Below are 27,743 nucleotides of genomic sequence, written 5' to 3'. Positions count from 1 at the left end.
TGTTTGTGCGGTGTCTATATGTCTGTGTAGTGTTCATGAGTGTATTTGTGCAGTGTTTGTTTAGTGTCACACTCTCTCACACACACACTTAGACACTCTCTCTCTCTCTCTCTCTTGTATGTTAATTGGTTTATTTTGTGTTTCATCTCCAGATTTTTGTCAGTTTACACTGGATCCAAACACAGTAAATAAAAAGCTCCATCTGTCTAAGGAGAACAAAGTGGCGACCTGGAGTGGAACATTACAGTCGTATCCTGATCATCCAGATAGATTTGATTGTTACTACCAGGTTCTGTGTAGAGAGAGTGTGAGTGGACGCTGTTACTGGGAGGTTGAGTGGAGTGGGGATTATGGGGTTTATATAGCAGTGTCATATAAAAGCATCAGCAGGAAGGGAGGTGGTTATGAGTGTGTGTTTGGACGGAATGATCAGTCCTGGAGTTTGTTATGTTCTCCATCCAGATTTTTATTCTGGCAAAAGTACAAAAAGACTGAAATTCCCATAATGCCGAGTTCCTCTAGAATAGGAGTGTATGTGGATTATGAAGCAGGAACTCTGTCCTTCTACAGCGTCTCTGATACAATGAAGCTCCTCCACAGAGTTCAGACCACGTTCACTCAGCTCCTCTACCCGGGGTTTTATCTTGATTCAGGATCAAAAGTGAAACTGTCAGATTTAACAAATTAAATGTAAAATTTACATGAAAGTGTAACATTGTACTGTTTGAGTGATTTTAGAATCTGTGAGGCAGTGATACATTTATGAAGATTTTCTTTTTCAATTTATTAACCAACATTTATTCAGTGCTGTGAAAATTTTGCCCCCTTTTCTGATTTCTTTTCTTAAATATTTATCATCTAAATGGATTCAGATATTAAAACTAAATTAAATAAAAGACAAACTGAATATTTAAAAACCTAAAAGAGAAAATGTGTGTACATTACAAAATGGTAAATGTGATCATTTTCACCTTAAACTTCTTTCTTCCCAAGTCTATTATAAAAAAAATCTTATTATAAAAATGATAATTTTCCTTTTGAACCACAGGTTGGTCATTTCAGCAGTAGCGAGCGCTTATGAGCAGTAATAACTGAGAGATGTTTGGTGTTTCTAGGCTGTTTAGTACATTAAGTCACATTAGGTGTTTTAGACTCTCCTGGAGAAGCTGATTCTCACCTGATTTCTCCTGAGCTGTAAAACACAAGTTTAAAAGTGAAACCAGCACATGGTGAGGAATAATACAGCAGAACTTAGATACGTGTGGATGGTTTCAGAGGGGATTTGATTCTTTCACAAAAATAGTTATTTGTATTGTGGTACGTTCATTCAGCCTTCATCAGTTTATCTCTGCTCATTCAGCCTACAGCAGTTTAGACCTGCCCACTTAACCACCAATTTGCCTCCACGATGAGCCTGTATAGAGAGAGAGATTTAATTTTTAAAATAAAATTAAAAAAAAAAAATTTCTTACAAAAAATACAATTTATTGTAATAAAATAAAATTTCATTACAATGTAATGTTTATTTTCTCCAGAAGAAATCTTTCACTTTATACCATACAAATGTGGTATGTTTGAGAACCCAAGCTTTCATTCAATGACTGTTTCTTGATTCTTTTAGCTAGACCACCGCTACAGGGTCTGTATTATTACATTATGAATTGAGTTACAATAATATTTGAGTAACAATTCTATTGTTTTCATTTTAATTTTTACTTTTATTTCAGGTTCATCATTTTTTTCCTCTGTTTTATTCTCTTTAATTTCTTTTATCCATTTAAAATGGTTTGTTGTTTTATTTTTTATATTATTTTTTAATTTCCATTTTATTTTTTAAATTTACTTATTTTTCTTTCATTAAGTCAGTGCATGCCTGTGTGGGTAAAAATCTCCGTGTAAATTCATATTAAATGTCTTGATTTTTGCTCATTTATATTCTAATGTTATGGCTGGATTCAGAAATAGGGGTTGGTTCAGGATCTGGTTCCTTTCTTTTAAAGTAAAAACAGTAAAATCCATAAAATCTTTAATGATCTTTTTTACCCACCGCCATCAGACTCTACAACGAGTCTCTTCACAGTCGAGGCAGCCAGATCTAATGTTGTTGGACTGATTAGGGCTGTTTTTCCTTTATCGTAAACCACTTATTCACTGAAGTCACTTTATTTTCTAGACCCCAAATTTGCTGTCACATTTTGTTATTGTCATTATTATTACTGTTATTAATAATCTAGTGATAGTAATGGTAATAATGTTGATAATAGTGGTGATAATGGTAGAGGTAATTATAATGGTAATAATAAATGTGTATATTGATACTTTATTAATACAGTATACTGTTTTTACTCCATATTTGTATGTAGCGGTGCCCCTGTACATTTCTCCTTTACTGTTTTTATTTCTATATTCTATGATTGTGCAATATGTGTAGAGTTCTGTGTAGAGTTCTGTGTTTTGCTGCTGTAACGAAACAATTTCCATCAGGATTAATAAAGTTCTATCTTATCTACCTATATCATATTATTTTTAATTAATAATTCAACAAGTATTTTTTTTTTAAGTTAGAAAAATCATTCAGAAGTTAAGAACTAAAGCTTTGTAACCCTAATTAAACACATTCAATTCAATCAACACAAACAACTGTCCAATCAGTTTTACCTTTTATTTTTAAACAGAAATAATTTTGTATAGTAAAAAAATAACATATTACAGAAATAAAATAAGTAAAATTTCAGGTGCTGAAACTTCAATGTACAACTGAATACAACTGAACAGTAGCAAATATTTAAGAATGCGTAATGTGGTGTGGGACTGCAATCATTATACAACAGATAAATGGGTTATACAGCTGACAGTAGTAGAAACACAATATTCCCAGCAAAACAACTTACAATAATAAATCAGATACAATCTAAAGCAACTGAGTTATTGACACCATATAAACCCCTCAGAAAACAGTCTAAAATGATTAGCTAATATCAATTTAAAGCTTATGTTCATAACACACATCACATCTTCACAAGTGAAATCATCTTAAATCTAGTCCATATATGTCATGATTTTATGATTGTTTTAACTAGTTTTAAGTAATTTTACCTAATGAAAGTGTCTGGTTCCTATGAAAGATAATCGTGCTTGATTCAAGTATTATTTCTTGGATAATGCAATTTGTTCAAAGGAATAAAACTTTCTCTAGAAAAAATGACCTAATACAAGTACAACACGTCTAATAATAAGTGAATCTAATACAACTGATGTCAAAAGTTTTGAATTTAAAAAGATTTCACAATAACAGGATTAATTTGAGACAAACTGTAGAACTTTGTCTTAATTTAACTCAAAATAACAAATGCTGGATGGATCAGGGACACAAAACAGGGTGGGTAGTAAAGACAAAGTGTAAGTCGCTTTGGATAAAAGCGTCTGCTAAATGCTGAAAATGTAAATGTAAACAAAGGGCTTTCTGTATCCAAAAACAGCACCTCGAGTCCTTTTCTTCCCTTCCTTTATAAAGCCTTTGACTTGGCCCTGATACGACATTTGTTGATAACGGCTTTCTTCAGTTTGACTTTCTCAACTGGTTCCCATCCATGCAGTTTACCACAGATCATGGTATAAGCTCCAGTAGAAAATAAAATGAACAGATGTACAGTGATTGACTTTATAAATGAGTACTAAGAGTCTACAACACATCTATCCACAGCACTGCTATACTGGTTATACTGACCACAATGTAATGACTGCTACCCACACTGTATACATCTAAGGTTGCTTCAGTATGAAATGAGAAAGCTAAAAGATACTTACTTAGTATTCCATTCACTTTGGATTTATCCAGCCTCTTCTTCCCCTCTGGAACTTTGCCATGCTCTCCAAATGCAACAGAGTAGATGCACTCCTCACATCCTCAAGTCCTTTTTTGCCTCCTGTTGAATTGCTGTCAGTCTGGTCCACTGTTTGGGTATAACTCATGTTAGCCAGGTCTAGCCTTTGGGATTGGAAGTCCACTCTCGAGTCCTTCGTGTTCCTCAACTCAGTTTAAGACGTCCCCGACTGCCTGAAACTGCTCAATATCTAGAAAAAAGCAAACACAGATACAGTGTATCACAAAAGTGAGTACACCCCTCACATTTCTGCAAATATTTTATTATATCTTTTCATGGGACAACACTATAGAAATAAAACTTGGATATAACTTAGAGTAGTCAGTGTACAACTTGTATAGCAGTGTAGATTTACTGTCTTCTGAAAATAACTCAACACACAGCCATTAATGTCTAAATGGCTGGCAACATAAGTGAGTACACCCCACAGTGAACATGTCCAAATTGTGCCCAAAGTGTCAATATTTTGTGTGACCACCATTATTATCCAGCACTGCCTTAACCCTCCTGGGCATGGAATTCACCAGAGCTGCACAGGTTGCTACTGGAATCCTCTTCCACTCCTCCATGATGACATCACGGAGCTGGTGGATGTTAGACACCTTGAACTCCTCCACCTTCCACTTGAGAATGCGCCACAGGTGCTCAATTGGGTTTAGTCCATCACCTGTTGGAAAACTGCCATGAGGCCCAGTTTTCAAAGGGAGGGGACCATGCTCTGTTTCAGAATGTCACAGTACATGTTGGAATTCATGTTTCCCTCAATGAACAGCAGCTCCCCAGTGCCAGCAACACTCATGCAGCCCAAGACCATGATGCTACCACCACGCTTGACTGTAGGCAAGATACAGTTGTCTTGGTACTTCTCACCAGGGCGCCGCCACACATGCTGGACACCATCTGAGCCAAACAAGTTTATCTTGGTCTCGTCAGACCACAGGGCATTCCAGTAATCCATGTTCTTGGACTGCTTGTTTTCAGCAAACTGTTTGCTGGCTTTCTTGTGCGTCAGCTTCCTTCTGGGATGACGACCATGCAGACCGAGTTGATGCAGTGAGCGGCGTATGGTCTGAGCACTGACAGGCTGACCTCCCACGTCTTCAACCTCTGCAGCAATGCTGGCAGCACTCATGTGTCTATTTTTTAAAGCCAACCTCTGGATATGACGCCGAACACGTGGACTCAACTTCTTTGGTCGACCCTGGCGAAGCCTATTCCGAGTGGAACCTGTCCTGGAAAACCGCTGTATGACCTTGGCCACCATGCTGTAGCTCAGGTTCAGGGTGTTAGCAATCTTCTTATAGCCCAGGCCATCTTTGTGGAGAGCAACAATTCTATTTCTCACATCCTCAGAGAGTTCTTTGCCATGAGGTGCCATGTTAAATATCCAGTGGCCAGTATGAGAGAATTGTACCCAAAACACCAAATTTAACAGCCCTGCTCCCCATTTACACCTGGGACCTTGACACATGACACCAGGGAGGGACAACGACACATTTGGGCACAATTTGGACATGTTCACTGTGGGGTGTACTCACTTATGTTGCCAGCTATTTAGACATTAATGGCTGTGTGTTGAGTTATTTTCAGAAGACAGTAAATCTACACTGCTATACAAGCTGTACACTGCACTGTAAAAAATTTATTGTAAATTTTACAGTAAGTTATTGGCAAAAAAGTTGCCAATAAAGTATTGTAAAATTACAGTAAATTACTACGGATTTGAATTACAATTAATTATTGTTTTATTGGAATGGTAATTTACTGTAAATTATTTACAGTTGACTACCACTTTTTTACAGCAAGTCATTAAGAATAAATACATTATAGTACTGTAAAAATATATACAAAAATTGGCTGTAATTTTTTATTATTACAGTATATACCTGGCAACTCAGTTGCCAATTAAAGACTGTAAAATATTAACTGATATAGTACAGGAAAATTACGGCTACTATCTGTTATCTTACTTCATTAGAGCTCTGGTTTGAGAAATGTTTTTGACAAATTACTATATAAATTATGCACATCTACAAATAACAAACCATACAACAGCTTATGTTTCATGAAGCATTTTTAATATCAAAATAATATATGCAATATGTTAAATTAATGACATTTTTCTGCAGACCATTAAGAAAATATATGTAAATACACTGATAAGCTATAACATTAAAACCACCTCCTTGTTTCTACTCTCACTGTCCATTTTATCAGCTCCACTTACCATAGGAGCACTTTGTAGTTCTACAGTTACTGACTGTAGTCCATCTGTTTCTCTACATACTTTTTTAGCCCACTTTCACCATGTTCTTCAATGGTCAGGACCCCCAGAGGACCCCCACAGAGCAGGTATTATTTAGGTGGTGGATCATTCTCTGCACTGCAGTGACACTGACATGGTGCTGGTGTGTTAGTGTGTGTTGTGCTGGTATGAGTGGATCAGACACAGCAGCACTGCTGGAGTTTTTAAATACGGTGTCCACTCACTGTCCACTCTATTAGACACTCCTACCTAGTTGGTCCACCTTGTAGTCAGAAATGATCACTCATCTATTGCTGCTGTTTGAGTTGGTCATCTTCCAGCAGTGACAGTGAGGTGTTTAAAAACTCCAGCAGCGCCGCTGTGTCTGATCCAGTCATACCAGCACAACACACACTAACACACCACCACCATGTCAGTGTCACTGCACTGCTGGGAATGATCCACCACCCAAATAATACCTGCTCTGTGGTGGTCCTGGGAGAGTCCTGACCATGAAAGGAGCTAACTAAGCATGCAGAGAAACAGGTGGACTACAGTCAGTAATTGTAGAACTACAAAGTGCTTCTATATGGCAAGTGTAGCTGATAAAATGGACAGTGTGTGTAAATATAATTTTACATAAGAAACAAACTGGCATAGAATAAGCACACACTGGACTGAACAACTTTTGTAAAGCCCCATAGACATTTTTAAAATGCATATAAAATGTAGGCCACAAAAACAAGGGTAACTCCAAACTTACTTAACACACAGTCATTCTACATTCTAAAACCCTAAACATAGCATGAAAAACAGAGAACTTTTGTGTAGGCCTATCTCTACTGTGGTCACAACATTTTCATTAAACTTACATGGATAGCCAGTCAAAATCCATTAGTTTTCTTAGAAGACTGCAAACATTAGCATTCATTGAGTGTTTCTTTTTCTCCACTACTTTGCCACTTTTTGCTGATAACCTTTTCAGCAGAGTTCTTGGAGCCAGTGTTTGGGTTAATCCCCATGAAGCACCTGGAAATATCACACAAAAAGATGTTATAATGCAGACTTTTAATGCTACTTTGAAGTTACTTACATCCATACTTTGTAGCCTTACAAAAAAGTTAAATATTTTAAAAAAGGTATAAAAATCTAAACAATTTTAGTTTCTGCTCAGAGATTTGTTTCACAGAAATGCATTCTAGATTACTACCAATGATCGTGATATGCAATACACAATTTTTATAATTATGATTGAAACATTGCTCTGTGGTACTATGTATTAGGTTTTGTTTCAAATTAATTAACCGATCTGTAAATACTGAGAGCTGTATTTCACAGTTTATCCACGCATAAAAACCATAATTTACCTATGGATGAATTCGAGAGTGCATAAGGCTTCCTCTTGGTATTCCAGGTTGAAATTGTAGAATGAGTCAAACAAAGCTGCCAGGCCTGCTGCAAAGTTGGAGTGTGAAGACATGACCACCTGCCCCTCAATACTAATCATCCACTTCACTGAAGTCATTATTTCACCTTAAATTAATAAACATTTATGCATATTAATACCTTTAATAAGACCAAGCAAATATTTAAAGGAAAACAACCAGATCTGAGCCCTATTTTCTAATAATTTTGGATTCATATTTTTAGAGACAAAAATAATAAATTCAGTGTTGAGTTGAATCAACAATATTGCTAGAGAATGTTACAAAACATAAAAATAAACCACTTTTTACCACAGACCGGTTTATAATGTTATTATCAGTTCAAAATGGAAGTTTTAAATAAACACTGAATCAACTGATCATTTTTGTAAAAATATTAACCCAAAACAATGAGAAAATAGAGCCCAGTTTAAAAAAATGTTTCCCTTTATGCCAAAATAATACTTTAGTTCACTACCTTGAAAAATCAGTCTTGGAGAGTCTGGCAAAGAAAGTGGCTGGTGTGGCCATGTCCTAAAACACAGGATATATATATATAAACTTAAATTATTGACACAGTTTGAGATTCATTCTGGAATAAATACAAGCAGTCTTAGAATTAGAGTTTAATATATTCACTAAGTAAGATATAATTATATCTCTAATTATATCTTCACTAAGTAAAAGCAAATCAAATTAATACTTACATCAACTTCAAAAATCAGTCCATCAGACTTCTCCTTAAAGTATGCCATTAGCAGAAGAACAATGCATGGTACCAGTACAGTAGGTCCGGTGGATTTGGTGCATTTTATGCACTTTCAGGTGCTGGGTAAAGGCAAGAAGAGTATTACATTCGTTTTCACACAACTTGCAAATGTATATTGCTGATTTCAAGTCTAAAACGAATATTTAAACTAAAGGAATGCAGTCGTTTGAACTTAGCAAAATAGTAAATAAGTAGTCAGTATAGAGCTACTTATTTAGCGTAGCCAGTCTTTCAAAACACAAACGATAGCATTAACATTTATACCTTCTTTAACCTGCACGATTTCGCTTAATAAATGTGTCACTATTAACAATAGTTTTTTTTTTACGTTACCTTTGTTGGTACGCAGTTTGCACATATCCCAAGTGACTGTATTAACACAGGTTGCTAGCGCTAGTTTTATAAAAGTACTAAACGTTTAGTATTTTTATAAACTTGGTCACACTATTGGTGCGTTTTAAAAAAGAAACGGGTGTTTATACTTACAAAGCTCTCCGTTACTTGTCTGAACGGCTGATAGAGGCAGCAAGAAACTCCTGACAGCAGTAAATCTTTGGAATTTTGCGATTTTACAGCAGGCAAAATAACCGCCTGTTTTTTGCTCATATTTTACTGCTAAATATACAGCTGGCAGTTGTAAGCACATTATGACCCAAAATGCTTTGCGTTTTACAGTATAACCATGGAAAAGCATAAAACAGTAATTTACTGTACGATTTTACTGTAAAAACTACAGCAATTTGTTACAGTGTGACTACTCTAAGTTATATCCAAGTTTCATGTCTATAGTGTTGTCCCATGAAAAGATATAATGAAATATTTGCAGAAATGTGAGGGGTGTACTCACTTTTGTGATACACTGTAGATAACTGTGATTATATTTTATTCTCAATCTGTCTTCTAGCAAACAACTAAATAGGAAAAGTGAAACACATACAAACGTTTTAGGCACCTGAGAAAATGAGATATTAAAAGCTATAAAAATAAAACTGTTTAAAAGTAAGAGTTTATTTGTTCAGAAAAAACTAATGTTAGAATAAAAACAACCAACATTAATACAGTAAGTCGTGCTTTTCTGTATGTGAATGTATAGTTTAATATTATTTGTGGTTATCATCCAGTACCTAGTTTGGTTAATCAACACTTCATAATTTTAAATTAAGTGTGCTGGTGATTTAACAAGTTCATGCAATCAAGGAGAACATCTGAAAACAAATTTTGTTCTTCACACCAGCTCACAATACATCTACTTTTTACTTTTTACTGTATTGATGATTATTTGTACTTATTCTAATTTTTAACTTCATATATAATCTCAGGAGTCTTAAGACTGTTGTGTAGTCTGTATTTCCTGTTCAAAACTGTCAACATATCAGTAAAAAATTTGTGGTCATGATGTGATACTCTGTGTTAGCCTTCAATATTCAGCAAACAATAAAATATATGGAAGCCAAGTTCCTCAAAAACAAATCATGGTAAGATTTTACAGTTACTGATGCTAGACAGCATCTTACATCCTCCTCCTTTCCTCCATCATTGCTTGCACTTCCTTCTTGCAATCATCACATGGTTCCCATGGTCTGTCTTCATTTGATTCAGGTGTGGCTGTAAGCTGTAGGTGCTTGAATAAAAAGGACAGACGGACACTTTATTGTGCTAACAGCTAGAAAGTGACTTTTAAAGGACAAATTTCTAATATTCGCTTCTGGACGGACACGTTTGTTAAAAACACTGACAGTAATATACAATAAATATATAAAAAAGCAAAACAAACTTTCTTTCCTTATGTTAAACAGTGTTCTGTTAGAAATGATATTAGCAGGTTCATTTGGAGATTCACACAAATTTATTCTATATAATCTTAACTCATTAAAATTGACTTGTGTTTTAGCAAAAGTGTTTTTTTTTTTTTTTTTTTTTTTATATCTGCTCCAGTATGTGTTAGCTTTAGGTTGTACCTTCACTTTTCCTAGTAAACGTTTATAGAAAGGTTTAGTTTGCATTGTTCAAATTCTATTGTTTATTTCTACTTTCAGGTTTTATTTTAATTTCAAGTTAATCATTTTCTTCCTAATTTTTATTTATTCCATTTCTTTTATCCATTCAAAAGGTTTTGTTGATTTATTGTTTGATATTGTTTTTTAATTCAATTTTATTTATGTTTACTTTAATTAAGTCAGTGCCTGTGTGAACAATGGTCACAAGATCTCCATATCATATATTTTTTTTAACAATTATCCAATAGTGCCACAAAATGGGGGGCAAACAATAATTAAAGTCAAGTCACATTTATTTATATAGCGCTTTTTACACTGAACATTGTCTTAAAGCAACTTCACAGAATCCAGGACCAACAGACCAAAAACCCCTGTTGAGCAAACCGAGGGCGACAGTGAGAAGGAAAAACTCCCTTAAAATTACAAGAAAAACCTTGAGAGGAACCAGACTCAGCAGGGACCTCCATCCTCCTTGTGTGGTCTAGAGGATAATTTAAATAAATAAAATGTACACAAATCATACATACACAAACCTAACCTAAACAATTTTAAGCTTTTAACATGAAGCCGGCAGGAACAATGTAAAATAAAAGTTAAAAGTTCTTGTGTATAAAGTGTTTGTGTGATTTTGTAGGCAGCAGTGAGCGACTTTTCTGGTACATGATTAAGAAAAGGTTGAATCCAGATGATTTGTTGTGGTGTTTTTGTACTAAATGCAGGTGAAAGAGGATCAGCAGCAGCAGCTGAGCGGTGTGTGTGGTTCTCTGTGTGATTGGTCACTGTTTCAGGATCTTTTATTTGAAAAGCTGCGTGTAGAACAGAGAAAGTAAAAGACGACACAGCGGAGTGAAAGGCTGAACGACGGACGTCTATAAGAAGCAGCTTGTTTACAGCGTCTCTCGCTTACGGCCACACCACCCTGAGATCACCCGATCTCGGAAGCTAAGCAGGGTCGGGCCTGGTTAGATGGTAGACCGCCTGGTAATAACAGGTGCTGGAAGCTTTTATCCACACACACCCACCTTCACTCCAAACCTCCTGTTACACACTGACCCAGCGGCTTTTTCTTCATCAAAGCTACACAATGAGACAAAGATCAGCTCATACTTTCATTCTTACTACAGTAAAACACATTCAACTGACTTTTAAAGTGAAGTTCAAAATGTTGTACAGACATCGTCGCCATCTAGTGGTGCTAAAAATAAATTATCTTGTTGCTTGGGTACAGATTTTATAATATATAAAAATTAGAGTGTTTATGGCTCTTTTGTCCCAAGTGTTTTTGTAACGTGTTGTAGACCTGCAATGGCGACTGTTTTTGGTATACAGGAAAGAAAAGGATGAATTCAGGTGAGAATGTGTTATTTGGCAACCCAGCACTGTGTGAATATTGGACAGAAAACATGATGGGTTATTTTTAACTTGTTGGGTTGTGCAGTTTAATCATTGTGCTGAGTTGTGAGGTTCTTTTTTTACCATGGATCAACTATGTAACTTTACTAAAGCTTGTATTTAAATAAAAGGTTTTTATTGCTGTCTTCAGGATTTCCTCTTTAGTGATATTTAATGTTAATAGCTGTTCTGATCTAAAAGATGCTGCTGCATTTGACCTTTATTTGTGAGATCATTAAAATAAGTGAAATGTTTATTTTGTACTTTGGTTTTATATTATTTGTACAAACATTTGTTTTATGCAACTTTAAACCTGTAATAAAAGATGAACATTTTAAATGTGTCTTTAGTTGCTTTAACTAAGCAAAAGTTTTTAACAGGGACAAAAATGACAGTTTGTGTAGCAGGGCTGGACACGTAAGTAAAATGTTTTTATAAAACTAAAAAAACTACTTCCAGTGACCAACATACACAGATCTCACACTTGTCAGAGACAACGTTTGAAGCCCAGGTCAATAGGACCTGCTAGTTAGAGAAGGATCACTTGTTTGTTAGTTTAAGTCAAAAAGTGGATGTGGCCTGTACAGGGATCGCTCTAAGCAACTGAGCTAACCAGCCGATGACCAAGGGTAGGGCATATACCCACATACCAGATTCTACACTGACAGCCCTTCAGTTATGGAGCTGCCACACAGAAACGATGGAGAGCTTTACTGTAGTTGAGCAGAACAGATCTTCATGTGAGATGACTGAGGTTCATGTATTTTACTTCTAAGAATAAATAAAAGCTGATGCTTTTAACCTCATACTTTGCTAATACTTTTATTCTACACGGCCTACATTTCTTTTAGTCTTCTGCCATGTGCAGTGCAAGAATTCACTAAGTTACACAGCAGTTCTCTTTTTATTTATTTATTTTTGCCATTAACAAAATTGATTGTAAGCATTTATAAAGGTCATGCCACATTCATTAGGTGAAATGAAGCCAGAATTAAAGATGGCAGAAGAACAGGGTGGTATTCTTACTTTCAGTGATTAAATTACTCAGGTTAGAAAGTCCTGATACACAGCACATGCTCACCTGACTCTCTCTCAACCATGCTACCTTTAACCGTTAAGGTGGGTGTGGCCTGTACGGGGATTAAACCAGCGACCTTGGTGTTATTAGCACCACGCTCTAACCAACTGAGTTAACCGGCCAGTTAATCTAGTAACTTTCAACTCACTATAAAACAATTCACAACAACAATGTGTAGTCCCACAGAATAGTGAAAATAAGTAACTGAAAACATCCAGTAAAAAACAGTCCTACAAGCACAAATATCCACCTGATAGGTCACCGGAGACCAGCTGTCCAAAGTCCTTTTGGTTTCAGTAGATGTTAAATGAAGATACTCACCCAACGTGGGGCTCGAACCCACAACCCTGAGATTAAGAGTCTTACGCTCTACTGACTGAGCTAGACAGACTTAAGCAGCATGTCAGAACAGACAGCTCATCGATCAGACCATCAGAGAGATGTAGGTTTAATTCACTAACATCACGACCAGATTAAGAACTAATTCACAGTTTACAAACAAACACAATTCAGAATATAACAATAAGAACTAAATGTAAAAGTGTAAGTTAGTCGCGTCTTTCTGCTCATACTGAGTATTACTGTGGGTTACTGCATGTAGGAGACACATGGAGCGCAGTATGGTAGGTGAACTATAGGGCACTAGGACCCAGCAGCACTACAGTGAACAGAGTGACGGTGGGATCTAGCGGTATTGGGACTCTTATTACAGGACGCTGTTTCTGCTGCTTGTTATTAAACTCACCTGTGGATCATTTGAGTGGAGAAAACGTGCTGAGTTCTTGTTGTGTTCTTGTTTTTTATTGAGTTTTCTTGCTAGAAAAGAGATTCATGAAGCTTTTTGAGGTTGAAACTGGGAGCTGCATTTGTTTTAGATCTTCTGGACTTGCTCGGTCTCGCTATTTCTACTTAATAAAGTTTTAGTGCGCATTTACACCCTGTTTTACGGTACTGATCACAATAGGCTTGTTCGACTTAACCCGGCGCTGCGCAGACTGATCGCCGCCTGGCTCGGTACGGTCCATGCCGGTTAGTTTATTTTGTCCGACTTGCGTCGGCGCCACCGGCGCGTCACAATGACAGACTAGTTATAATCTCGCAAGAGCGGGGCGGCTGCAGGCGGCGGAACCAGTCTCTGCAGTTGCTCTCCACGGGCTGCGCTACCTGAGAGACGGCTTGATGACGACAGAGCTTAATCCTCATTGGCTAGAAGCTCCGCTGAATCCTCTGGCGGTAGTTTCGTTTCATTCTAAAATGTAAATCTCAGTTTATTTGTCTTAAAGACCTGATATGTGCGAAATACTATCATGCTTTCTAGTAGCATGACAGTTTATTTTCGTACAAATTGCGACATATGTCATAATTATCATTCCATGTCATGAAAAGACTCAAGTAAGCTACCTGATATTTCTTTAATGTAACATATCTTTTTATCTTGATGTTTTTCTAGAACTTCTGATGGTTCTTGTCTTCTAATTTTATTAATATAAAGCAATCTGAATTGCTTTAATATTTTATATCTTAACTGTTTTAATACCACTATCACTATTACACTTTGATTTATTTTTCATTCTTCTCTGTAAACTTTGTAAACATTTTAAAATATGCTACATAAATAAAAATGTGTGGATGTGCATGGTGTCATGTTTCTTTACAAGAACCAAGGCCAGAAGGTAAGCTGTTCTGGAAGAACAAAACAATCTTGTTCAGAAGATGATTGTGTTAAGAGATTCATCTTCAATAAACCACAGCCACTATTCATCATCAATGACTAAATAACTGATTTGTCAGTGCTCGAAGAAGCACAAACTTCTACACAATTGTACAATGTACATATTAACCACATTATTCATTAGTGACTCATACCGGGCACATCGGTGAGCATACTGAAGTTTACTGTTTAACAATGCATCTATAAAATACAGCCAACATTTGGGCACCTCAGTCAAAATTACTGTTACTGTGAACAGTTAAGCAAGTTGAAGATAAAATGATCTCCAAAAGGCATGAAGTTAAAGATGACACAAAAACATTTTTTTATTATGTCTATAATGAATTACATCTTGGTTGTGAGGTTGTAGTGAATGCTGTTCATCATCCTCTTCATCCTGCACATCATCGCCATGGTCTCCTGGCTCCAAGCAAACACTGTGTAGAATGCAACAAGCTGACACTGCTGAGCTGATGGACTGGACATTCCTCATGTGCAGGCATCGGAGTCTCCTAAACTTTGCAGAAGGCATGCTCAATGACCACACGGCCAGTGTTTAGTTTTCTATTAAAGCACTTCTGCCTAGCTGTCAAGTGCCCATTGTCTCTGTAAGGCCTCATCAGTTGGGGCAATAGAGGGTAGGCTGAATCCCCAATTATATACATCTCTTGTGGGACCAGGGACAGGGGATCTTCTTCCAAAAGAAGAGCAACCTCTGTGAGGCGAAAGGCTCTGGCATCATGCCAGCTACCAGGATGACCAACGCTGATGTGGGTGAACCGCCGGTGACTGTCACAAAATCCAGTGAGAATGATAGAATAGAACTGTTTCCTGTTAAAATATGCCAGGGGTTGTCACAGTGTGGCTTCTGAATATGAATGTGGCATCCATCTACTGCACAGATAGTGTTTGGAAATCCAGCTGCTTGAAAGCCTAACAAAGAATTGTGCAGGGTTTGTCCTAAAGGCCAGGAAATGTGGTGTGCCATGTGCGTATTTACCAGAGTACAAAACTCATGGAGATGTTTGGCAAGAGTGGATTTTGTGATATTGAATCGGTCTGAAATACCCCTTTATGACTCCTGGTTCGACAGTGTCCATAGACAGGCTAGGACACTCTTTGTCAGTGGCAATTTTGTCTGCTGTGGATTCATATAGACAGGGCCAATGGTGCTTATAAGATCCTACATAGTAAGTGAGAGAAAAGAAGGTCATCATATCGTACCTCCACTTGTCCTTTGGAGAGTCTGAAATGACCTCTAAATTCTGAGAGACTATAGAGGGGGACAACATCCTCTACAAAATGTTGTATTTTTGGAACAAGCCTAAAGAAGGGTAAATGTGATTAAGTCCTTACGTAGACAATATAATTAGACAGTTTGGACTTTAAGCCACTTTGACACAATATAATTGCAGTCTATTTACCATATACACAACCATAATGATTAAGGTCTGATTGAGTGCACTTTATAATTTCCATCTAATTATTTCTAGAACACTTTTACGTACATTGTTTTATCATATTCACTAATTCTACCTTGAACAAAGCATATATTTGAAATTATGTATTCACACGTTTTCATGTGAAATGTTTCAATAGATGGTCTTGAAAAATAGGCTTCTTAGTTTAAGTCTATTCATTTAAATTTTTGTAGACAAATATTTAAATCTATTCAATAACATAAATATGTGTTTGATAACATGTTTGTTAGAACTTTTCTTTTTCACCAATCTACAAGATAAATGAATGATGAGTAAAACTATATATATTTACAGATTTTACAGAAACTTAGTTTGACACTTTATGGTCATCTATATTCACCACTATGGATTTGGAAAACAAACGCTGGGTTTAACCTGCTCAGTGATCAAGAATGTTTAGTTCGATTTCACGCAAAAGCAGAGCGATTTCTACTGCATTTACTTCATCAGCCACGAAGAACGCAAACGCCGCGAGATCCGCTGTAGCTCACGTGGGTTGCAGGTGGCGACTGTCCGACTTGACGGCTTTCTTTTAACCTCCTCCCCCAACTGCAACCGGCAGCTCTCGCTGACCACCAAGGCGAGGCGCAGTTCATCTCGAACAAGCCTTTTGTCTTCCTCCAAGTCCCTGCTATTGGTTTGCAGAAGTGTCAATCACTTCTTCTGACCCAGAGTTGTAAGCGAATCCCTGGCCAGAGCGCACTGCACATAACAATATTGCATCTCAATTTTTTTTACCCTTTTAATTAAATCACAAAATACAATATCTATTAAAATGTAAAAAATATTCGAACATTTTATATTATTTACATATTTAATTTGCATATGGGACATCAATTTAGTCCCGCCCTCAGCTCGCTGGTCCGATCGGCATAATTTGGTGATTGGTGGTTCTGGATGTCAGTCAGATCTTTCTCTGAAAGTAGGCGGTTGTTGTCTGCAGTGAGCTGTAAACAGTTAGTCCACGTGTGGGAGCAGAACGGGGGATGCTCGTGGATTTGTCCTCCTCTGTTATCAGTAGTGGCACGTAATTAAGCTTTAAGAAATGTCGGTAATGTGTTAAGTTCTTGTTTAAATGGTAATTGTCCAGTATATGTCAGTGATATTGTGCTGAACGTGAGCAGCCCAGCTGTTTAGCCTGTTGGAGTCAGACACGTTGGACATTTAGTTTAAAGTGTGTGTTTAAACTGTGCCTAATGTTTTACTACTGAACATCTTAGAGCTTAAGATAATTTACAGTGTTCCGTTTTGTTGGTGCTCGATGGTCAACTAATAAATCACGACTCTGAGTCGACTCAATGTTAACCACGGCACCACGCATCGCGGACCAAAGCGGGATCCACGATTCCGTTACACTTTACAATAACAACAGTAATCGGCGTAGAGGAATCGACTCCTCTGGCGATCGGTGTAGAGGAATCGACTCCTCTGAATTATATATTTCGAGAATTAATAAAATATTAAAAGTTTAATAATGTTGTTCCTCTCAAACTGAAAATGAAAAATATTGTTTGGTATTTTATTTACCACAACAATCCATCTGTGTTAGCCTCAAAGCTAACTCAAGTTAACCTGGTTAATCTAAAAAGATTTATTTTATTCTGATTAATATACCGGTATATTATATTGTTTTGTCACCCATTATAACATATGAATTTTTCATATCTTGTGTTTTATTGTATTTATTTCTTACCTCTAAACTCTGCTCCGGTAAACTCCTTAAAGCCAGAAATAACGAACTGAGGGTTAAAAACGGCTTTTTATACCCTCAAACTGCGCGAGACTGCGAGCGCGTGCAGTCACTTTCACACTTTCCCGCCGCCCTCCTCAGGGTGTTCAGTCTAGTAAATATCATCAGCTACACTGTATGGACAAAAGTATTCTTTTATAACACCCCATTCTAAATCCATAGACATTTATATATAGTCTGTTCCCCTCTGCAGCTATAACAGCTCCCATTCTTCTGGGAAGGCTTTCTACAAGAGTGTGTCTGTGGGAAATGTATCAGTTCATATAGCATCTGTGAGATCAGACAGTGATGTTGGATGAGAGGACCTGGCTCACAATCTTCATTCTAGTTTATCCCAGCAGTGTTTGAGGGGGTTGAGGTCAGAGCTCTGTATGGGCATTCACTAAGTGCTTGATTTTATACACTATATGGACAAAAGTATTGGGACACACTTCCTAATCACTAAATTTAGGGGGTTTGTTCATTCCCATTGCCACAGGTATATAAAATCAAACACCTAGTGAATGCCAGGAGAATGAGTGCACTGTGTCAACCCAGTTTGGTGGAGGAGGGATAATGTTATGGGGTTTTTCAGGGCTTGGTCTAGGCCTGGGAATGAGAATTCTTAATGCTTCATTACACCAAGTCATTTTGGACAGTTATTTGGTTTCAACTTTGTGGGAACTGTTTGGAGAAGGCTCTTTTCTGTTTGTACATGACTGTGTCCCAGTGTACAAAGAAAGCTTCATAAAGGCATGGTTGGGTGAGTTTGGTCTGGAAGAACGTGATCGGTCCACACAGAGCTCTGACCACAACCCCATCGAACACCTTTGGGGGGAAATGGAGAATGGAGATTGTGAGCCATGTCTTCTTGTCCATCACTTCCTGACCTCACAAATGCTCTTATGGATGAATGGACAATAATTCCCACAGACACACTCAAATCTTGTAGAAAGCCTTCACAGTGGGATGTCATGAATTCTCCTGTAGGTGTAATATGTAGGTGTCCAAATACTTTTGTCCCTATTAGGTGTATATGTAGGATTTAGAGCAGCTAGACCAAGGTATGCTTCATTGCATTTGATCAGGAGGAGAAACTTTTACTTGCTACAGGGGATGACGCTATATTTAACACGAAACAAATACATTGGGTCCTGGTTTGCTTTTATACTGGTCATATGTATTTGCAGTTGAACCAAAATTAGGGAACAAAGTGACACGTGACAAGCCTGCAAGCATAGATGTGTTGAGTGAGACGCATCGAAGGCAGTTCAGTACGCTTGGTGGTCAATAGATTCATGTGGACTCTATACACAGACAAAACAGTGAGTTTTGGTAATCAATAGTTCATAAATACATTGATTAACAATATTTATATAGCACATCAACATGTTTACATAGTTACATCAGTATGCATTTTTTTAAAGAAAAGAGTTACCTTGGTTAAAGAGCATTTATCCATGTATGAATGTATGTATTTATTCATGTATTTAGCAGTGGCCCTAATATGCTGTCGTAGCAAACATACCTTTCTCCAACAAAACAGTTGCATAGTGAAGACACAAGTGTGCTCGGGCCCAGAACATAGCAGTGTGCACAGGGGAAAAGGGAGTACAATCATTCTCTGGTATTGTACAAGGCAACAGCGCCTAGTGTGAGTGCACCTTTATGTTCTTAAACTTGGTATGGTTGTCAAAAGAAGTCATATCCTAATTTTTATTGATATATTTAACTGAGGGTCTGTGTAATCTTAACTTACTGACTAGTGTAAACTTTGACTTTTAAATACAACAGAAGGAGAAGAAGCCAAAATTGACTTGCAGGTGCAGAAATCTGCTATTAAAAGGGAAACATTCAAACGCCTCATGTCTAGACAGGACATGACACATTAAAACACATTTATATATCTGTGCACACACACACATGTGCCTTGTCCTTGTTTTTACTATGCACTTATTTACCATTCATCATAAATTCATTAAATGAATGTCTCATGAACTTAAACAGTTTGTCTGTGCTCTTTCCTCTGCGTTGTCCTGCATATAGTCTCCACCATGGTTTGTTGTGCTGCCTGGAGATGCTCCTGTCGCTCAGAGTGACTGACACACATCTTAACATTACCAGAGATTACACCAACAAAAATGAGGTAATCCTATTCAAACACTGCATTTGCACTTTTTACAAACAAAAACCACAGCACTGGGAAGCTTAAAGTTTGATTTATTTAAAGTAAGGAATAGGGAAAGGTCATTGGGATCTGTTAAAAAAATATAGACAAGAAAAAAAGCAAAAGCAGCACTAAAATAATAAAGAACGATAATGCTGCTCTCAAACAAAGTGAATTGGGGACAAATCATTTAAAGACCACTTTTTCAAAATGACCAAATTGAGGCATTAGTCAGACTAAACACAAAAGGGACGAAATAGATCAATCACTTTGCTGCTGGTCCAACAGGTTACAAGACCCTGCAGGTAGTGCAGGGTTCCTCTACCAAGAATAAGAGCCCTGCAAAGATGGATGCAGGGTGTTAGAACTGGGCCTGGTGTGTTCACAGAGGTTTTTGGTTTTCTAAAACTGAAGGTAAATGGATTGACATAACTTGAAATGGAATGGGTGTTGACCTTGAATGAAATTGCAGCCACAGCAAATGTTGAATTTTAATCTAGCCATGGTCCACTTGGCAGTCTGTAGCATCACTGTGGCATCACTGCTCCTTCACCATGCAGCACCCAGTGCTCCTACAGTAGGTTATTAATATACACCATCAAGATTGCTTAAGTATAACTTACATTTAATATAGTAAAAGAGTAACTTTTTTATTTTTTACATTTTACTTTTATACGGTAGTACAATATTTTTGTACTGAGCATGAGCTTCCCATAAAGCCTATTATGATCAATTGTTTAAGACGTTTAACTCGCCTTGTATTTTCAGTCTCACTAACTTTCTCTTTTTCCTTTGTTATTAATTTAAAATCAGATGAGTTGCAACATAAGGTGATAGTCAAGAGAATCACAATGCCTACAGCATAATAAATAGGCTGTTTGTGGTTAATGTGTTGCATACTTTATTCAGTATACTAGCCTTATTTGTTAATGTTCCCTAAATTGACTAATTTAGTATGGGATAATTCACTAAGATGTGTTAATGCACAGATATTCAGTCTTATGCTTTAAATATTTTACCCTTTGAATGTGCATCACTCCATGCTCCACCACTGGGGTAAAAAATGTGACCCGTTGGAGTGATATTTTATATTTTAATATTTATTATTTTCACAAAACAGAATTAAACAAATGTGAAAATAATGACAGGCAATCACAGTTTATAGGTATTACCAGACTTAATGTTTTATGTGTCAAATATATGACTTAAAGATATTGCTAGAATTGAAAAACTATACAGGCGAGTCTCGCTTCAGCATCTGTCTGTGAGGAGTTTGGAGCTTCTCCCTGTGTCTGTGTGGGTTTTCGCCAGGTGCTCTGGTTCCCTCCCTGCTCCTGAAAAACACAAAGGGTAGGCTTATTGGATACACGTAATTGCCCCTCGGTGTGTGTGTGTGTGTGTGGTATGTGGTATATGTATTCCTGCTTTGTGCTGAGTGATTCCGGGTGGGCTCCGGACAAACCACCACTCTGACGGACTAAGCAGATGAGAAAATGTCTGACTGACTATCAGAATACACTGCTGTATTGCTTTTCAAAGATTATTGCCCTAATTTTAGTTTTTCTATTAGTTCAACCCTACTAAAAACAAGTCTGGCGTAAAGGACTGCCTGAAAGATCAATCTGAGGTGCTGCATGCAGTACATGTGATGTTTAAGGAACTAAACCACTTAATGTTTGGTTATTATGTAACGTGTACAGCAAATATACTGTCTTCTGTAACTTGATCTATTGAGCTATTTTAGCTGAAACACTCATTTGTTGTGTATATATTTTGTAAAAAAAAAAACAGATCTGATGCCACTGCAGCAGGACAGTACAGCAATAACAATATGGCAGTGTTCGTCATAACCTAATTTGGTGATCTTTTCTTCACTTGGCTTTGTCTACCATTGTTTTGCTTAACAACACTCAACTTACTCTTTCTTTTCTTCCTTTTGACACAGGTTTTGGCTCGAATCTCAGCATGTACAACGGACATCATCTTATGGAGCAGCAGCTTAAGTTGTCTTCAACCTTCAAAAGTTCAAAGACATCACTTCCCTCCTGTGTACCCTTCCCTGACTTCCTGTAGCAGCCTCCCCTTGAGTGAACAGCAGAATGACTGTCTTAGAACAGAGTCAAACTAACCAGGTTGTGTTCCAAACCGCATGGAAGGAGAGTCTCCTAAATTATAGAAAAGCTCTTAGTGCTGCTAGAGCAAAATATTTCTCCTCGCTAGAAGAAAACAAAACTAATCCTACATTTAATACTGTAGCAAAACTAACTAGGAAGACCACCACTACAGAAGCATCCACACCATCAGTATTTAGCAGCGACAACTTTATGAATTTTTTCAGTGATGAAGTTGAAAACATATGGCACAAAATTAATACTATTAATCTAAACCTGAGCAATCTGATGACAAACCAACTAGATGTCAGTATAGTTACATCAGATCAGCGTTTAGAGTCTTTTAACCCTCTCCGTGAGACCAAGTTAATTTCACTAATTTCTTGACAACATGTATACTAGATCCCGTACCCACAACTTTCCTAAAACAGATACAACTCTTTTAAAAAAGATCAATTCATCTCTTAGTACTGGCTATGTCCCTAAATCATTTAAAGCAGTTATCAAACCTCTGGCAAAAAACCTAACCTAGACCCCTGCCAGTTGTCTAATTACAGACCGATATCAACCCTCCCCTTCATCTCCAAAATCCTAGAAAAGGTTGTAGCACAGCAGCTATGTTCATACCTGCATAGAAATAACATTTGTCAGTCAGGGTTTAGGCCTGTGTGTTAAAGTTGTGAATGACTTGTTACTGGCCTCTGATCAGGGTTGTGTCTCCCTGCTTGTACTGCTTGACTTAAGCACATCCAGATAAGAGACACCAGTTTAGACTCTGGATGTTGAACAATTTTCTTTTACTAAATTATATAATAAAAAATATTAGGACCACAGGCAGCTAGAAGTAAACTTTCTGATTACATAGTAACTCTGGATGGTATTTCAGTTACACCATGTACAGCTGTTATAGACCTTGGTGTGATTATTAATTCCAGTTTTTCTTTTGAAGCTCATGTAGCTATCACCACCAGGATAGCCTTCTATCATCTTAGAAACCTTGCTAAGCTATGATGTCACTACATGACGCAGAAATACTTGTCCATGCTTTTGTTACCTCTAGGTTGGATTATTGTAATCCCTTTTGTCTGGTTGTTCCAGTAGGTGTATAAACAAACTGCAGTTAGTCCAGAATGCAGCAGCCAGAATCCTTACTAGAACCAGAAAATATGAACACATCACCCCTGTCTTATGCACACTGCACTGGCTCCCGGTCAGATTTCGCATTGACTATAAAATAATGTCTTCCGCATTTAACCCATCTGTGGCAGTGAACACGCACACACCAGTGCACCAGTCAACACACACCCAGTGTGTCGGGCAGCCATCCCCGGTGCCCATGGCACTTCAGCCATAGATCCTGGAAATTGAACCGGCAACCTTCTGGTACCAAGCCCAGTCCTCTAATTATTAGGCCAAGGCTAATTATTCGTTATTCTTATTAATTTTTCTAGTTTGGACCAGTGTAGGATGAGTCTCTTAAGGTTTCTTCCTCTTGCTCTGAGGGAGTAGTTTTCCTTGCCAATATTTTGCTTAGCTTGTTCATTAAGGTTTGGACCAGGGTTTTTTGTAAACTACTTCGAGTCTGATTGTGAAAAGTGCTGTCATTTTCATTTTAATTTATGTAATGTATCACATCTTCCCAGCTGTATCTAATGCAACTCAAGTTCAATTTATGTTGTATTTTAACATGATTGGTTCTACCATCATTCGTAAATGTGTTTAAATCGATAAATATTTTATTCAGTCAACTCTGAACTGAAACTATATTACAGGTGGGTGTAATCTCATGCAGGCTCACTATTTTTAAGGTTACATCATGTTCTATATTGTTATATGCACATTAAACTCAATTTTTATCTGTTGTATGATGTTGACCTTATAATATTTTTATATTTTCTGCAAGTTTCCATGTAATAAAGGCTACTTGGCATCAGCTGAAGCATTTCTACAAATTCATTTTTTGTAAATCAGAAGAGAAAATTTGCCAGCATTAATAAGCCTAATGTACAAATGAAGCAAGTGTTGCTGATTGGATCATAAACAGCCACAGCAACCTTAATTATTAGCTGAAGGATTTATTTTATTGCAAACTGCTAAATGCTCAACATTACATGATAAATTATGTTTTGCTTATCAGATCATAAATGGCCACAGCAATCTTTGGTGTTAGATGTAGGATACCATTTCCTTTAAATGTTCATTGATGGATAACAGAAATTCTGTTGCTGCTGGCAGGAAGAGAGTGAGCTGGGCACTATGTGAAGCTGTAATGGGCTGGCAAAGAATATTTTATATCTTAAAAATTACATATTTTACACCTGTGTATACAGTTAAAGGTGTGGAAAATGCTCTTATTGAGCTTTTTGTGTTCTTGTTGAAACAATATTTTTATTAATGCCACTGCATTTCAAACTACCATTGCAGTAAACCAACCTGATTTGTTTGTGACTGTAAATGTTGCTACTGTCTGGTTATCATTTTACACCTGACATTGATTTATTTTTTTAATGAAAGGCCACATTACATTCTCTGATACAGTGGTTGTTATAGTAACCAGGGTTGGCAGTGTACACAATATGACCAGTTACAGATTCAGATTTCTATACAGTAGCTATAGTTCATGGAACCAGGGGGCAGTGCATATAAATCTAATATAGCAATTTCATTTTCTGTTTAAAACCAACAGTGAATTTCGTGTGTCTTGAGTTTATATTTATTGTTGACGATAGTATCAGTGAAAAATCTTTTTCTTATGGGTAATATTTGGCTTTACTTTTCCTGCATGTACATCTCTGCTCCTTTAAAATCGTTGATACAGTCTGATGAATAGAACCGGTGATCTTTCAGTCCCAAGCGGGCTTCTCTGACCACGGCTCCATGTGACCCTGATGCGACAGTGGAGCTGAAAACGCGATGTTCCGATCTTCAGCCGATGCACGTTGCATAGGAAAGCAAAAAGCGACGCTTCCACGTTTTGCCTCCCAATATCCTACGTCTAAAAATAGTTACGTTAGATAACGTTAGATTTTGGTTCCCCTATGGTTATTTTTAGGGAACCATCCCATAACGTTATGGGAACGTTCTATTTTCGTTTAAAAAATCAGCACTGTTCCCGGAACGTTCTCTCATGGTTTTATGAAAACTAACAGAGAACGTTCTCTAAAAGTTGCCTTAAGGTTTTCTTTCTTATGTGTTTAAAGTAACGTTCCAGTAACGTTCCCGGAAGGTTTTCTTATGATCTTTAAAGTTTTTTAGTAGGAACTTACCAAAAAACAGCCTTTTGCTTGAAACGGTCCATGTAGATCAACCTTTACTTACAAGTACCAACTATAAAACTATGAAACCTAACGTTCTCTCATAGTTAAAGCTTGTATAAGGTTTTATTTCTTATGTGTATAAAGTATCGTTCCAGTAACGTTTCCGGAAGGTTTTCTCATGATCCAGTGAGAGTAATTAGCTCTATATATATATAGCAATCAGAACTCTCCATTCCCAGCCAGCACAATCATCTGGCCCAGTTCCCACTTTTCTATCGGCACAGTCGGCCGAGTGTCAGAATCGGCCAGAATCAGTGTAGCCAGATCCGGCCCAGTTGTTACCACTGCTGGGTTTGGCTGGTGCTCATAGAAATGCGTGCGCACCGACGCTGGTTGTCCGGCTGTGGCCCAGCGTCCAGTCTCTGATTCAGCGCCGGCAGACGAGCGTCACCATAGCAACAGTGCGACGCGAGCCGTTGAAAATGAGGAATCGTTCGTTCGTGTGAGGTAAATAAACATTTAATCTTAACAACTTTTTACTTAGCAAAAAGTAAGCAGAAAGTCTATTAATGAGTTTTGGATTAAGATAGAGAGTAATTTGGAATGTAAACTGTTAGGTAATGTTATCTAGTGAGTTTCAGGTTAACTGGTAGTCTGAACTGAAACACTTCAGGTAACGTTAGCTAAAAGGCTAACAGTTTCTAGCATTAGACAACAGCTGCTAGATAATTAAAGTTCACTGAATACTGTGGATAACGTAAACTTAAAAGCTACAATAAGCAACAAGAACAACAACAATAATAGTAATACAATAATAAGCAACAGACGACCTACCATCTCTGACTACATCCACAAGGTGGACCAACAAAGCAGGTGTGTATAATTTAAGAGTGGACAGTGAGTGGACACGGTATTTGAAAACTCCAGCAGCGATGCTGTGTCTGATCCAGTCATATAAGCACAACACACAATAACACACCACCACAGTCAGTGTCACTGCAGTGCTGAGAATGATCCACCACCTAAATAATACCTGCTCTGAGGTGGTCATGTGGAGGTCCTGGCTATTGAAGAATAAGGTAAAAGGGGGCTAATAAAGTATGCGAAGCTCTTCTGTCCTCCACTTATTACCTGTATTAATGGCACCTGTTTGACCTCGTTATCTGTATAAAAGACACCTGTCCACAGCCTCAAACAGTCAGACTCCAAACTTAACCATGGCCAAGACCAAAGAGCTGTCGAAGGACACCAGGAAGAAAATTGTAGACCTGCACCAGGCTGGGAAGAGTGAATCTACAATAGGCAAGCAGGTTGGTGTGAATAAATCAACTGTGGTAGCAATTGTAAGAAAATGGAAGACATACAAGACCATTGATAATCTCCCTTGGGGTCAAGATCTCATCCCGTGGGGTCAAAATGATCATGAGAACGGTGAGCAAAAATCCCAGAACTACACAGAGGGACCTGATAAATGACCTGCAGAGAGCTGGGACCAAAGTACAAAGGCTACCATCAGTAACACACTACGCCGAGAGGGACTCAAATCCTGCAGTGCCAGGCGTGCCCCCCTGCTTAAGCCAGTACATGTCCAGGCCCGTCTGAAGTTTGTCAGAGAGCATATGGATGATCCAGAAGAGTATTGGGAGAATATCATGTGGTCAGATGAAACCAAAATGGAACTTTTTGGTAAAAACTCAACTCGTCGTGTTTTGAGGAAGAAGAATGCTGAGTTGCATCCCAAGAACACCATACCTACTGTGAAGCATGAGGGTGGAAACATCATGCTTTGGGGCTGTTTTTCTGCAAAGGGGACAGGACGACTGATCTGTGTTAAGGGAAGAATGAACGGGGCCATGTATCGTGAGATTTTAAGCCAAAACCTCCTTCCATCAGTGAGAGCATTGAAGATGGAACGTGGCTGGGTCTTCCAGCATGACAATGATCCCAAACACACCGCTCGGGCAACGAAGGAGTGGCTCCGTAAAAAGCATTTCAAGGTCCTGGAGTGGCCTAGCCAGTCTCCAGACCTCAACTCCATAGAAAATTTGTGGAGTCCGTGTTGCCCAGCGACAGCCCCAAAACATCACTGCTCTAGAGGAGATCTGCATGGAGGAATGGGCCAAAATACCAGCTACAGTGTGTGCAAACCTGGTGAAGACTTACAGGAAACTTTTGACCCCTGTCATTGCCAACAAAGGTTATGTTACAAAGTATTGAGTTGAACTTTTGTTATTGACCAAATACTTATTTTCCACCATAATTTACAAAAAAATTATTAAAAAATCCTACAATGTGATTTCCTGGATTTTTTTTTCTCATTTTGTCTCTCATAGTTGAAGTGTACCTATGATGAAAATTACAGACCTCTCTCATCTTTCTAAGTAGGAGAACCTGCACAATCAGTGGCTGACTAAATACTTTTTGGCCCCACTGTAGCTGTCATTTTGGTTCACTTTTGTAATTGGTCTGATTTATAATATTCTGATTATTATTATTAT

At 37.6% G+C, this 27,743-nt stretch overlaps 1 protein-coding gene across 1 annotated transcript in view; it reads left to right on the top strand.

The window, feature by feature from the left end:
• LOC134326308 (tripartite motif-containing protein 16-like) overlaps positions 1 to 16,648 on the top strand; it is a 48,666-nt gene extending 32,018 nt beyond the window's left edge. Inside the window, exons 7-8 of the mRNA XM_063008459.1 lie at positions 153 to 669; positions 16,432 to 16,648. Coding sequence (XP_062864529.1) covers positions 153 to 669; positions 16,432 to 16,648 — 734 coding nt within the window. The remainder of the gene's footprint in view (positions 1 to 152; positions 670 to 16,431) is intronic.
• The last annotated feature ends 11,095 nt before the right edge of the window (positions 16,649 to 27,743 follow it).

This window comes from Trichomycterus rosablanca, chromosome 14 (assembly GCF_030014385.1).
Source record: "Trichomycterus rosablanca isolate fTriRos1 chromosome 14, fTriRos1.hap1, whole genome shotgun sequence".
NCBI classification, from domain to species: Eukaryota; Metazoa; Chordata; class Actinopteri; order Siluriformes; family Trichomycteridae; genus Trichomycterus; species Trichomycterus rosablanca.
Note: the sequence above shows the minus strand (reverse complement) of the source record. Positions and strands in the feature narration are given on the sequence as shown.